The 13,650-nt window shown below is 39.0% G+C and overlaps 2 protein-coding genes across 4 annotated transcripts in view; one reads left to right on the top strand and one right to left on the bottom strand.

The window, feature by feature from the left end:
- Nucleotides 1-340: 340 nt before the first annotated feature.
- Nucleotides 341-6,021, bottom strand: ticam1 (toll-like receptor adaptor molecule 1). The gene is made up of 2 exons (XM_048977538.1): nucleotides 5,928-6,021; nucleotides 341-3,062 (listed from the first exon to the last, which is right to left on the bottom strand). Exon 2 carries the CDS (start codon nucleotides 2,922-2,924, stop codon nucleotides 936-938), a length of 1,989 nt encoding a protein of 662 aa, XP_048833495.1. The 5' UTR covers nucleotides 2,925-3,062; nucleotides 5,928-6,021; the 3' UTR covers nucleotides 341-935.
- Nucleotides 6,022-7,678: 1,657 nt separating this feature from the next.
- Nucleotides 7,679-13,650, top strand: part of kdm4b (lysine (K)-specific demethylase 4B) — a 52,303-nt gene continuing 46,331 nt past the window's right edge. For all 3 annotated transcript variants that reach the window (XR_007382539.1, XM_048976531.1, XM_048976532.1), the window contains exon 1: nucleotides 7,679-7,828. The gene's annotated coding sequence lies outside the window, so the exon portion shown is untranslated. The remainder of the gene's footprint in view (nucleotides 7,829-13,650) is intronic.

Genomic DNA, 13,650 nt, shown 5'->3' with positions numbered 1-13,650 from the left:
ACAAAAACACAAGTATGATCAAATATGCATATTAAGCTTCTTAGAAAGAAGCACTTTCTGGTTAGTGGTTGATATTTATTTGCACAGCCCAGGACAGGTAGCTTCCTGTCTAGGGGTGTTTCCCAAAAGCATAGTTGGACAGCTTACGGGAAACGTACCCCAGATTGTGACGACAGTTACACCGGTGGAATGTTGAAAACCCTGTGCTGGTGAGGTCAAGTCTGTACCTGCGGGGAACCACAGACAGTCCTCATTTTCCCTTCCGTCCAGCTCCCAACACACCTGAACTAATATCATAGTAAATGTAGGATAAATGCTTTTTGGAATTTCTACACAGTAATGTCATGCAAAGTTATGCTTTATTTCCTGCAGATATTAAATGAGTACGGTGTTAGTGTGCTCTTTAAAATGCCACATTTCCTAAATAATTCATCATCAAAAAAAAAAAAAAAAAAAAACATGACATTGTATTGTACAAGTTCATTTTCACTGCCACATTTTCAGGTCCATCACGATGCATTTCTCCGTATTTTTACACCGTGATCATCTGCATATTTTTGTATTAATGACAGATTAGTCAAGTCCTGCCAGTGCATTGGTATTAATGATCACAAAATATATTACAGGGAACCCTAGTAGATAAATACAGATCAAAAATTCAATGTGTGATATTTTAAGACAGTTGGTTAACAAACATTAACAAAGCATATATTTAAAAAAATATATACAGTAATGAGGCAGCTATCTGTGACATTTCATGAAAGTGGTATTATATCCATAGCAACCCTGAAGAGAGATTCCATAATACCTGCTTTTTGGCACTTGTTCGTCATTAACAAAAACATGTATAAGGTATAACGGCTGGTTTAGTGACATATGCAGTAGTTTAATTTTTAATGGTCTCGGTAGTGTGACATAAAAATCCTTTAGTTTTGTCATTCCTCCATGTCCATTGGCACATGATCTGTATCAGAACTCATGTCTACAGTCATCTGGGAGTTATCCCCAATCATGATATACTTTGCGTTACTAATAAGGATACTGGGCTGTCTGTCCGTATCAATTAAGTGCTGGGGTGGTTTGGAAATTGCTCCAGGTGTATCATAATATTGCAGTGTTGGATTCTGCTGTTGCCTTTTCATGTACAGCTGCCTCTGCTCCTTCTCTAGCTGAGAGATTTCCATTCCCTGATTTACCAAAACTTTGCTTCTTTTAATCTCTTCCTTCAGTCTCAGTGTCTTCTTTTGCTGTAATCTAATATGCTGGTCTTGGCTCCATAGTTCCTTCTGCTTCTTGATCCTTTCTGGCGCCATCGCCTTCCTTGCCATCCTATCAAAGGACCGGCTACTCTCTTCTAGCGCTACAAATATCTTCAGGCACTTGGGCATGTTCTCGGTAGGTAGACGATTCTTGCTAGGAAAGAGTGGAATGACAGAGTTGTATTTGTGCATATTCTCAATGGAGTTCATGAGAGCAGCATTGGTCTGGATCTCCTGCAGCTGGTTGTTGAAGTTGCGTGAAAGTAGAAGGATGGAAAAAGCTGAGTTATCAATAGCATCCTCAATACATCTCAGCTTAGTTCTCCCAGGAACTAAAAAGTTCTGGCTAAAGGTGGATCCCTCACCAATGCCTAAATCTTCAAGTTTTTCCTGCAGCCTCTCAGCCATTTCCGTGTCCTCTGGGGCGTGCAAGATCACAAAAGAGAAAAACTGGGCTTCATCCTCTACCTTATCCTCTTTCTGTTCTTCTGGAACTCTGCTGTTTACTGGGGGTAATGTGCTCCTTGAAATATTAGTAACATTTTCTGTTGCAGATCCAGGTTTATTGTTCCCAGTGATGGCAGTTGTGAGAGACAACAGGGCTTCAGTAGGTTTCTTTGAAGAACTTCCCCCATTAAACGTAGATTTTGCATTTGTAATCCTGGATGTCATAGTGCCATTGTTTTCAGATTTCTCTGTTACTTCCACAAAATCACACACTTTCCTATGATATGGGGAACAAAGTATTGGTGTTTGCTTTATGCATTCTTCAGCAGGATTATTCCGTGTCACTACTTTAGAAAGAGGCAGTGACTGATTAGGGGAAACATCCTCAGTATGTGATGGTGTCAACCTCAAGTCCTGCATGGCTTGGCTCATTCTGTTTGAATCAAATGCAGCGGTGGGGGATGCACTGACCTCTAGGTGACTGGGGAAAGACGTCTCGTTAGAAGAACTGCTTCGTAAGGAGGTTGGGGAACTGTGCTCAACTGTCGGCACTAATGGACCACGCTGGCTACCTTGTATAGGTATGGCTGAGGTCTTTTTGTCTTGTCCCCTTTGAGTAGACTTTATGGGTGAGCAAGATTGTAGTGTTTTACCGCACGAAAATTGACCATCTTCGCGACTAACGAATTCTGGCCCACAGATCATGGTAGCCTCTTCCATCAGTTGCTCCAGCTGCCTGTTCTCCCTCCCTTCTTCATTTGAGTTCATACTTCTGCATGCCCCAAGGGCAACTCGGTAGGCTCTGTCTCTCAGCGATTCGCTACACAGTCTCTCTTCTGCCAGAACCTGAAAAATCATAGCCAGCTCGCCTACAGTGTCGGTCCGAGCCTCTAGCTCGGCCTGCTCCTCTATTCTGAAGTCTTCCAGTTGACCCCGACACGCCGTTACCTGTTCAGCCAGGTATTTTGCCACGCCACTGCTGCCCAGGGCTGCAAGTTTATTTAGTGCGTCTTGTCCCTTCCTCAGCTTAATCAGAGACATTGCCTGCACCAATACCTCAGCTACCCTGCTGCTCCTTTTTAAAGTGAGGCTCTGTAATTTCTCTTGTGAGGCGTCGGAAAGAACCTTAAAGGCATCTTTCAAACTTGTCCCAGTGATACTTTCTGTCCTCTTCTCTGAATCCTTCTCCGTGTCACTCCGTTCTCCCCTCTCAGCCATCTTGCTTCTTAGGTTGGTCAGGTAGGCATGGACAATGTGTTAATGACTTCACAGCCCTAATGGTTTTAATGTCAGATGATCTTTATTCCAAAAGTCATGATTCTTTTTTATCTTCACCATCAAGGTTCAGAAGGACAGCTAAATGAATGGAAGAAGCAAATGAGTTAAAACTATATTTAAATATATATATATTGTCAGTGTGTAGCTGTACATACAGTCAGGTCCATAAATATTGGGACATCGACACAATTCTAATCTTTTTGGCTCTATACACCACCTCAATGGATTTGAAATGGAATAAACAAGATGTGCTTTAACTGCAGACTTTCAGATTTAATTTGAGGGTATTTACATACAAATCAGGTGAACGGTGTAGGAATTACAGCAGTTTGTATATCTGCCACCCACTTTTTAAGGGACCAAAAGTAATGGGACAAATTAACAATCATAAATCAAACTTTCACTTTTTAATACTTGGTTGCAAATCCTTTGCAGTCAATTACAGCCTGAAGTCCGGAATGCACAGGCATCATCAAACGCTGGGTTACATCTCTAGTGATGCTCTGCCAGGCCTCTACTGCAACTGTCTTCTGTTCCTACTTGTTCTTGGGGCATTTCCCCTTCAGTTTTGTCTTTAGCAAGTGAAATGCACGCTCAATCGGATTCAGGTCAGGTGATTGACTTGGCCATTGCATAATATTCCACTTCTTTGCCTTAAAAAACTCTTTGGTTGCTTTCGCAGTGTGCTTCAGGTCATTGTCCATCTGTACTATGAAGCACCGTCCAATGAGTTCTGAAGCATTTGGCTGAATATGAGCAGATAATATTACCCGAAACACTTCAGAATTCATCCTGCTGCTTTTGTCAGCAGGCACATTATCAATAAATACAAGGGAACCAGTTCCAGTGGCAGCCATATATGCCCACGCCATGACACTACCACCACCATACTTCACTGATGATGTGGTATGTTTTGGATCATGAGCAGTTCCTTTCCTTCTCCATACTCTTCTCTTCCCATCACTCTGGTACAAGTTGATCTTTGTCTCATCTGTCCATAGGATGTTGTTCCAGAACTGTGAAGGCTTTTTTAGATGTTGTTTGGCAAACTCTAATCTGGTCTTCCTGTTTTTGAGGCTCACCAATGGTTTACATCTTTAGTTGAACCCTCTGTATTCACTCTGGTGAAGTCTTCTCTTGATTGTTGACCTTGACACACATACACCTACTTCCTGGAGAGTGTTCTTGATCTGGCCAACTGTTCTGAAGGGGTTTTTCTTCACCAGGGAAAGATTTCTTCGGTCATCCACCACAGTTGTTTTCCGTGGTCTTGCAACTCTTTTGGTGTTGCTGTGCTCACCGCTGTGATCTTTTTTTTAAGAATGTTCCAGACAGTTGATTTGGCTACACCTGATGTATTTGCTATCTCTCTGATGGGTTTGTTTTTATTTTTCAGCCTAATGACGGTTTGCTTCACTGATAGTGATAGGTCTTTGCATCTCATATTGAGAGTTGACAGCAACGGATTCCAAATGCAAATAGCACACTTAAAATGAACTCTAGACCTTTTATCTGCTCCTTGTAAATTAGATAATGAGGGAATTACACACACTTGGCCATGGAACAGCTGAGCAGCCAATTGTCCCATTACTTTTGGTCCCTTAAAAAGTGGGTGGCAGATATACAAACTGCTGTAATTCCTACACCGTTCACCTTGATTTGTATGTAAGTACCCTCAAATTAAAGCTGAAAGTCTGCAGTTAAAGCACATCTTGTTTGTTTCATTTCAAATCCATTGTGGTGGTGTATAGAGCCAAAAATATTAGAATTGTGTCGATGTCCCAATATTTATGGACCTGACTGTATATATACACACACACTGCACGTACAAACGTCAACCCTCCATCCATTTATACAGAAATGTTCTGAGGGCAGAAGGTAAAATGATCCGATTGGTTGTTCCCACCTTCTCTAGTCGCTTAGATCCACCTCCTCTACTGTCTGATTGGTTATCTCTCTGAACCAATCATTCTTCCTTCTGCCCTGAGAATATTTTTTTGTGTAAGTAAAACTCCCATGGGCTCATCTTGGTCAGGCAGTAAAGGGCATAAGGAATGGGATGCCAGACCACTGCAGGAAACACACACACATGTGTATTCATATCATTGTAGTGACTCTCCATTCATTTCTATGTTAAAAACCCTAATCACAACAATGACAGCCTTAACCCCTACCCAGCTCTAACCTTTACCGTAAGTAACCAAGCAAAACTCAAGACTTATTATTTTTGGATTGCAGTCACAGACAGCACACAGTTGCACACACATGCTTGAGACACTAATTAGTATGTCATTGGACCGTGGGAGGAAACTTGCGTAACACAAGGTAAATATATAAGCTCCACATACAGAGTGGGGACAGGATTTGCACCCCTGTCCTGGGGGTTGTGGTTGCACACTGAGCTTCTTCACACAAACATCAGCTACAGCAAAACCAGTTTGAGTTTCTGCTTCCATGAAGCAAATAGAGTCCGGTGCACAGGGAGAATCTGCATTAGTTTTTAAAATATGTAACTTTTCCGTAACAGATCCTTAAAATACTGAATATGTGCACGCAGTGATGTTTGTTATCAAAGAACAAATAAATCCCTTATTTTAACCACAACTTAGTATAAACAAGCTTTTCCGGATTTTTAAAGATTAAATTATAGAATTATTTTAAATGTCGGATGAGCTTGTATGATAAAAAGAATTGTACATGCCTAACACATCTATTGAAACAATTAACTTAAATTGAAACTTAACCGAAACAATTACAAACTGCCTGAAAGGTGAATTATTATATAGCAACAAATTGAAAGAGTACAGCACGAATGGATTTGCCATACTGTGTTTATAGTTTACAGACAGACTACAGACCGTTATTAATATAACAAAATATTATAATAGCAAGAAAAAAAATGTCTGACATTCAATCGATATATTTTGCTTGTCTAAAACCTACCAATAATTGTAGCAGAGAATCCACCACTGACGAAGGTATCAATGCCAAAGCTGTCAAACACGTATAACGCGGTGACTCCACACCCGGAAATTCCTTAAACTCGTCAAGTGACGTGAATATACGTTGCAAATTTCTGTGCCTCAAGGAAAATCATTCAACGGAGGTTGTACTAGATAATTACTATAGGCTATACCTGTCTTTTTGGTGCTATTTTAATTTGGACATGGGAACTACGCGAATTACTGTTGTTCTCTATTAATAAACTTGCTGAAGTTTGTAAACCTAGATGACAGGGAGAGTAGTTTCCTTTGTGAATCAGATATGCGCATGCAATTCACCATAGGTGGCAGTGTACCGAAAACGGTGTGCATTAAGAGAGAAACAGATTGGAGCTATTCTGTAACGAGTTACTTATACTCCGGGCGACTGGTTTTAAATCTGGCGTTAGTTTACCCTTACGAAAAAGAAAGTGTACTATAAGTATACATTTTCTAAACTAAAGATTAGTGAGTATACCCTCAGTAAACTTCTTATGTACTTAACAGAGATATACTAAACCAATTCTGACTTAAGTATACCTGGCTTAAACTGACATGTATTGACAAAAGTCTATCTTATATGTAAAATGTATTTTATCTTTAATTTTGGCAAAACAATAGTTGTCCATTTTGAGTGACTAAGAGAAAAAACTCTCTAAGTGTGTTTTGCAAATTTTTATTAGTGTAATCTACACGTAGTCATATCGCTATTGTGCTGTTTGTAAAAATTTCAGGTATAAAATTACAAATACCTAATATTACTAAATAAATACACTTAAAATATATACTTTAATAAACTAAAAGTGGGCCAATTTAGTCCCAAGAAGTATACTTAATAAAATGAACTTTAAGTATACTTTTTTAAGTAAGGGTATGATGTATGAATACACGAAAATGTGGCAGAGTACAAAAATAATTCAGACAGTTCTTTTTGTTTTGTTATCATCTGTAACTTCTGGAGGAAATTGATTAAAGTGTAATAGTCCCAGATATGGATTGAATGTAATTTTATCATGCCCATAAAACTTAATCTCTTTCCAAGTAATCAGCTAAAACACAAGGATCAATGATATCTTTATTGTTCCCAAGTGGCAATTTGTTGTGCAGTCAGCAGTATCCACACAAACAATAATAAATAGGCCATAATAATAGACTCTGCACACCACCTCAATATTCTTCCTTAAACTCCATCAAAATAATGGCACTCTGACAGCTGTACTAATACGTGATCATGAAGGAAGGATGTTGTCAAAGGCTGTTTGGTGTTACGAGATTCATATCTGGCCTTAGGCATGAATAAAAAAGATCATTAATATACTTTGATTTCTACCTTTGAATTACATGAAAACTGGGAAACTGCAGTGAATTTAAAGTATAGGAAACTGAGTAGCTGACTTATGGTCTCGTACTTCCAGGGTTATGCGTTCTGTATGTAATATTTCCTTAAAGATTTATCATTGTGATGGGAGTCATTTACATTATAATTTACTTAAGTTCCACACAACTTCACACTTGATAGATAGATAGATAGACAGACAGACGGACGGACGGACGGATGGATGGATGGATAGGTAGTCCACCCAGACTGTCGTACTGTCATCACATTATATATAAATGCTAATAACACTATTGGTGGATGAGGTCGTCCGTCAGAGAAAATAACCAATGAATTTTCAAGGAACTGGCTCACAGTGACTTCCTTTGATTGCGGACCTAACCAATGGCAGCCAAGCTGGTTTGAGACGGCATGAGGCCGATATTTCCTGTGTGCAGGATGTTCACAAATAATCGATGGAGAGGATTTTAAGAGCGAGTCTAAGCTAATAAGATTCTTAAATAACGGAGCAAAAATCGAAACAGGAGGTAAAACATTAATTAACTGCTTGCTATACTTTAAATACTAGTAGATGTGATAGCAGTTTATGCGGGAAACCGTTGTGTATTCGCGGTTTTGTTGACTTTTTAAGGTAGGAATCAGGGACGTCGGAGGACGACTAGTGTAGTGTTGTCAGTTTAAATCCGAAATTAATCATCTCTTTCATTTACTTATGAGTTCTTAAATACGATGCATGCGTTTGGCTACAGTTTAACTTATTTGAGTATGGTTTTTAGTGAAAGCAATTTAGCTACAAAGCTAGTTAGCCGAGTGCTGGCTGCATTACTGACATGAATTAGTATGTCAATTCAAAACGCATCGTTAAATATTTAAGTGATTAAAAAATAGCTGGTTAGTTTGGGCCTTTGGGACGTACAGCTGCGTGGGCCGTGGCTGAAGGGGCTGTCTTTGGCTTGAGTAGCTGTTTATTGTGGGGTTTTATGTAGTTCTGATGTACTTGCAGCTGTAGTTGAGTATCTCAGCCTATATGTTACTTAGCGGAGGTTTAGCAGACTCCAGAAGTTGGAGTTTTGTGTCTTATGGCCGCTGAATGAATCTGCAGCATACGAACAATGTATCATGTTCTTTCGCCTTACGGAAATGCTCAGAGATTCGATCAACATTTCCAGGTACATCATACAATGTTGATTTAATAGTAGTAATGAATTACACATGAGACTCTGGATTTTTAAAAATGTCGCAGTGGCATGCAGTGTTGTATGGTTCATATTGCATTAATGTTTGAGTTTTTCTGAGCTTTGGGATGATGTAAGTAAACACATGTCAATGTTTGTGCACATTTTTGATAGATACCGGAAAGTAACTAAGTCTGGAAAAGCCATAGTGTGGTAGCATTTGTTAACTGTAATTATGGGGTGAAGCAGTGTAAATGTAATTATCTATGAGTATAATCAGCTGCATTTTGCCTTTGGTTTGTGTAGCGGCCTGTAATTAATCATAGTGAACATGGTTAATTAGTCAATGAACATGTCACAACCCAGGAAACTGTATAGTAAGATGTTAATTTCAAAATGAATATGAATTCTTGGAGAATAATCAAGATGCTGCTCAGTTGCTGATTGTAAACACAATTGGGGATACTAACACCTGTCCAATAAAGGCCTTATGTCAGTGGAATACTCTGGATGTCCTGTGTGCTTCATCTTTCCATTTTCCAAACTTACTGATCATCAAGGTTTGTGGTAGTTGTAGTTTCCTCAGAAAAGTGAATTAAGTCGGAACCTCACCGTAAGATCTTGGCGACCCTTAAGTTAAATCCAATCATTCACCGCTTTCCTGCTTGGATTCACATATAGATCATCGTAAAAACGTATGGAAGCTATGCAGCCCAGTCTTCTTGGTAGTTATTTGTCCTTCCTACTGTGCAATGCGTTTGCATTGGTTACTTTTCCTACTGCTGAAGGAAATGCCTCATTTTGGGTCTGCTGACTCCATTTCGTTTAAGCACAGCCGTTATAGCTAAAGGACGGTCAGGGATTGTGTCTGTGCATTTGGTATCCATCACTTTTCTGTACAGGCTGTATTATAACTGCATGGTGCCTGAGACGTAGCTGTTTCCTTACTTACATAACCTATCTTGAAGCCCCCACTTGCCGATTTCAGTGACTCCTGTATGAGTTTTTATGAAGTAATTGTTCATAAAGCATTTTAATAACTTCAAATTAAATGGTATAACCGGGTAAAGACAGCATTCATACTTAAAGCATGAATTTAAACTTTAAAAGTTCTGATCCGTATTTGAGTTTGAGGAGAACGACTTCTTAAGTGAGCAAAGAATTCCATTCTGTCTGAGCGAAAGGAATTGGCTCTGCATGATTCTGCTACTGCTGTCCTTCATCAGAGACCAGGTCTAACCTTACATATTGCACTATTGGCAGGCACTTTCAGGCTTAAACATGTCAGAACCTCTCTAAATCAGCCAGCTGTTAATGAGCTTTCTTGGTTTAAGTGTCTGATACTACTGAAAGGCCATAGAATTAGAGATATGGGATATATCGGTTAACATCGGCTTCAGTCGATATTGGTTAAAAAGCAAGATATTGGTATCGGTCTGATGTGTGAGTCTGGCTGATATTTAGATTTAAGTCATATTGGAAGTTAGCACCAGATCCCATGGCATGTTTATGTAAGGGTTAATTAAGAGTTAATTAAGGGTTTATTAAGGGTTAATGCATGACAGACCGTGTGTTATGTATTTTTAAATCCATGGCTGTGGAGTCAAAGAACCACCCTATTTGCAGCAATTAAAAAATTGTCCTTTAAGCTCATAAGTCAGTTTGAAGTTGCCCATTACTGAGCCTAAAGACCAGTTTTTAGCCACAAACATGTAAGAGAATTGTGTAATTGATGCACTCCAAGTTATGCATTGTACATTTTAAACACACGGCTTTGGGGGACCCATTATTTTAATTAATTTAACTTTATTTACCTCTTGGTATTCAGCTGTGTAAATTCTTTTCCAGTTATTAAACCTAGACTTGTGTGCCCTGTTACTTAGGTAGGTTACACATCACTGTAAAGTATGACTGGGCTACAAGTGCATTACAGTGCAAATCATTTTAATATGAAATCGCTGACCAGAGGTCCTCAGTCTGGAGCACTGCTGTTCTCTAATTAATCTCTAGTAATTGCTTTGTTTTTGTAGTTCTCATTGATTTACTCATTGATAAACTGTGTTCTGCATCTGAAATTTTCAGTAACGTTAGTGTTCCCTCTGGATGAAGTGGTTTGGCATGGTGCCACTGTGATGGGGGGGGGGGGGGTGTCAGAAAGTTCCTGCTAATGTTCCTAGGTTTCCAGTGGAGGGATTAATGGTTTAAGGTGACCTATGTCCCATTCTGACAGAACATCATAATGGTAAAATATACATATATAACCGATGCCTGCTCTCTTTACCTGCCTTGTCTGTTTATTGTACTGTTAACCAACTGAATTCTGTAATGCAGGTGGGGGTGGGAATCAGGCCTCCCCTGACTGATTAGTTGGATAGATGTTTGTTTTGCCTTAGCGGGCAACCATCCAATTAAGCATAGAGTCACAGAGTACTGACCAATTACGCATAAAGAGTCACAGAGTACTGACCAATTACGCATAAAGAGTCACAGAGTACTGACCAATTAAGCATAAAGAGTCACAGAGTACTGACCAATTAAGCATAAAGAGTCACAGAGTACTGACCAATTAAGCAAAAAGAGTCACAGAGTACTGACCAATTAAGCAAAAAGAGTCACAGAGTACTGACCAATTAAGCAAAAAGAGTCACAGAGTACTCACCTGGTTGGTAGAAACAAAATTTTGGTCTAGATTTGTAGCTTCTGCTCCTGAAATGCCCAACACTGGTGGGCAGCTACGGAAAAATGTTACCAGTGGAAACACTGCGTTAGAATTAAAGACTACAATCGCACATTGATTTACTTCTGTGTTGACTACGTACTGTTTGGCACTATGTGTGCAGTTATAGAAAATAATCAACGCCCTTCTCGCCAATCAGATTCGAGAATTATTGCCATGGTGTAAAAATCATTATTTGGCCTGCAGATTGATTTTTGCTTTTTCATTGAATAAAAAAAATGACAGAATGTGATTCTAATTTGCACACCAAATTTGGCAACCCCCCCCACCTATCTATCTATTAAACAAAGGAATAACTGAACTTAAATCAAAGGGTGATGTATGGAAAGGTATTTTGCTAATGAAATGAACAGAATCTGGTATCATACTGCTGGTTCAACTGATGAACAGTCAGTCAATGCCTTTATGTACAATTTCAGACAAAAAAAATTTTAGGCAGGTATTTCAGTGGGAAACCTCCTGTCCCCCCATTTCTAGGGCTATAGGTTATTAGTAGATCTTGCTGTAGTTTACACTTTCTCCCTCTCTCTCCCTGCTAGCATAGGTTATCTTTACTCACATTTAGACTCCCTGATCACCGTAGCTCTGCTTTGGATAAATGCTTTTAGAAAATAGAGGTTTTTTTCAGTTTCCTATTATACGAGAGTTGACATGATTTGATTTTGGCTAAACAGTTTACACTGCTTCAGGCTGCCCTTGCATGCAGTCTTGTTTTCTGCATGAAGTGTCTTTGGTTTGGATTATACTATGCAAGGATCTCCAAGTATCTGCAAGACATGCAGTAATTTCCGGGAAAATGGCAAAAAGCGTAATAGGTTAATTTCACTGCTAAATGGATGAGTGAACATTATTGTGTGTGAGACTGCATGAACGAATTCTCAGTGCAATACCACCATGTTTCCTTAGCATGAAGAGCCAGGAGAGGTAAATAGGGACCTAAAAAATAATAAAGAATATATGTATTTTTTGTTTTTCATAAAATTATGCCCACTCTGTATCGAGAACTGAATGTCTGAAGACTGATTGCAATTGGCCTGTATGAGATTTGTTGCTTAATTTTTAATAGAGTCAGAAGGGCTGAACATTGATTTGACGGAGACATGAGCACTGGGAGATATATACCTCATCTGTAGTTTTCCCAAATGCCCGCACTGGCTTATGAATTGAATGTGTGTGAAATAAACAGTTCTTTACAGTTAAGCCCTCCTACTTTATCATTTCTTGCTACAATGTTTGTTTTTATTTAAATGTTTTCTCCTTTGCCATGGTAAGCAGCATATATGACAAAACAGTGGATAAATTGTGAGAGTAATACCTTATATATGATACCTTGCATTCCATTGTAATTTGATATTGTTCCATTATTTCTTGTGATAACTGTGGTAGGAATGCCCATAAATCAACATAAAACAAGGCATATATTGTTTCTGCGAATAACCTAATGTTTTTGCTCATTGGCTATAGCGGGTAATTAAGTACTTAATTTGGTTTCATTAATTTGTTTTGCTGCTGCATGAATAAATTAATAAATATTATTTAATAAAGTAAATATGGGTGAGTTGACTTTGATCAAACGTGAAAAAGATCATGGTGTGTGATGGCAGTGATTGTTTTCTTTTGAAGGACATCCTGTAAACAGGGACAGTGCAGGACATCGATACCCTGGTGCACTCAGGGGGCCTGTCGCTTCTCTGCGGCCCTTCGACACCCAAAAGTACATGGGAAATTGGACTGGTTGGTTGGAAATTTGTATATTAAATACATAGATAAATGTCCCATATCACAAAAAATTAAAGCTTGTGTGTTTTCACGGGTGGCGGGCGTTTGTGGATTGGGGGGTGACATTTTGTCAGGGTGCCCAGAAATGGTCAGCTGGCTGTAGTAAGATTCAAGCCATGTCTGCTCAGACATGCACACACATTTCTATGTATGTGACGGCTTTATTACCTTGTAAGTAGTCTATAGGGTTTGCAAACTGCCCCAAAGCTTTTGAAGTAGCCAATTTTTGGTTTATAATACAATGATATGTATTTGCTATAACATTCTTTTTGCCTAAGTGTGAGAGTCTGAAAACATGAGTGGCACGCCAGATGTGTGAGAGCTGGCAATCTTGTAGCGTACCTCTAATTATGATTAGGCTGCACAATTTCTTGGTTTTCCGTTGCTGTAATTGCGGAGCTTAGACAGCAGATGGTGCAATAACTTGGTCAGGCCCCCTACCAGCAAGCAACTAATGCAACTTACAGAAGTAATACTACGGAATGGTGAGCATAGGTCAAATTACTGCTTTATGTTTAAGGCTGACTACAGCCTTCACAAATGGTTATTAAGAAAAGGCAAATTTGTGATTTTAGTTTATTATATTATTATATTTTACACAAACCTTTACAAATGTTTGTAAATAATTATTTTTAATTTAACAAAAGGAATATAGAAA

Source organism: Brienomyrus brachyistius, chromosome 15 (genome assembly GCF_023856365.1).
Source record: "Brienomyrus brachyistius isolate T26 chromosome 15, BBRACH_0.4, whole genome shotgun sequence".
Taxonomy (NCBI): Eukaryota; Metazoa; Chordata; class Actinopteri; order Osteoglossiformes; family Mormyridae; genus Brienomyrus; species Brienomyrus brachyistius.
Note: the sequence above shows the minus strand (reverse complement) of the source record. Positions and strands in the feature narration are given on the sequence as shown.

Bases quoted from the DNA above. Each gene is read 5' to 3' on its own strand.
- ticam1 (XM_048977538.1), bottom strand. From the start codon at position 2,924: ATGGCTGAGAGGGGAGAACGGAGTGACACGGAGAAGGATTCAGAGAAG.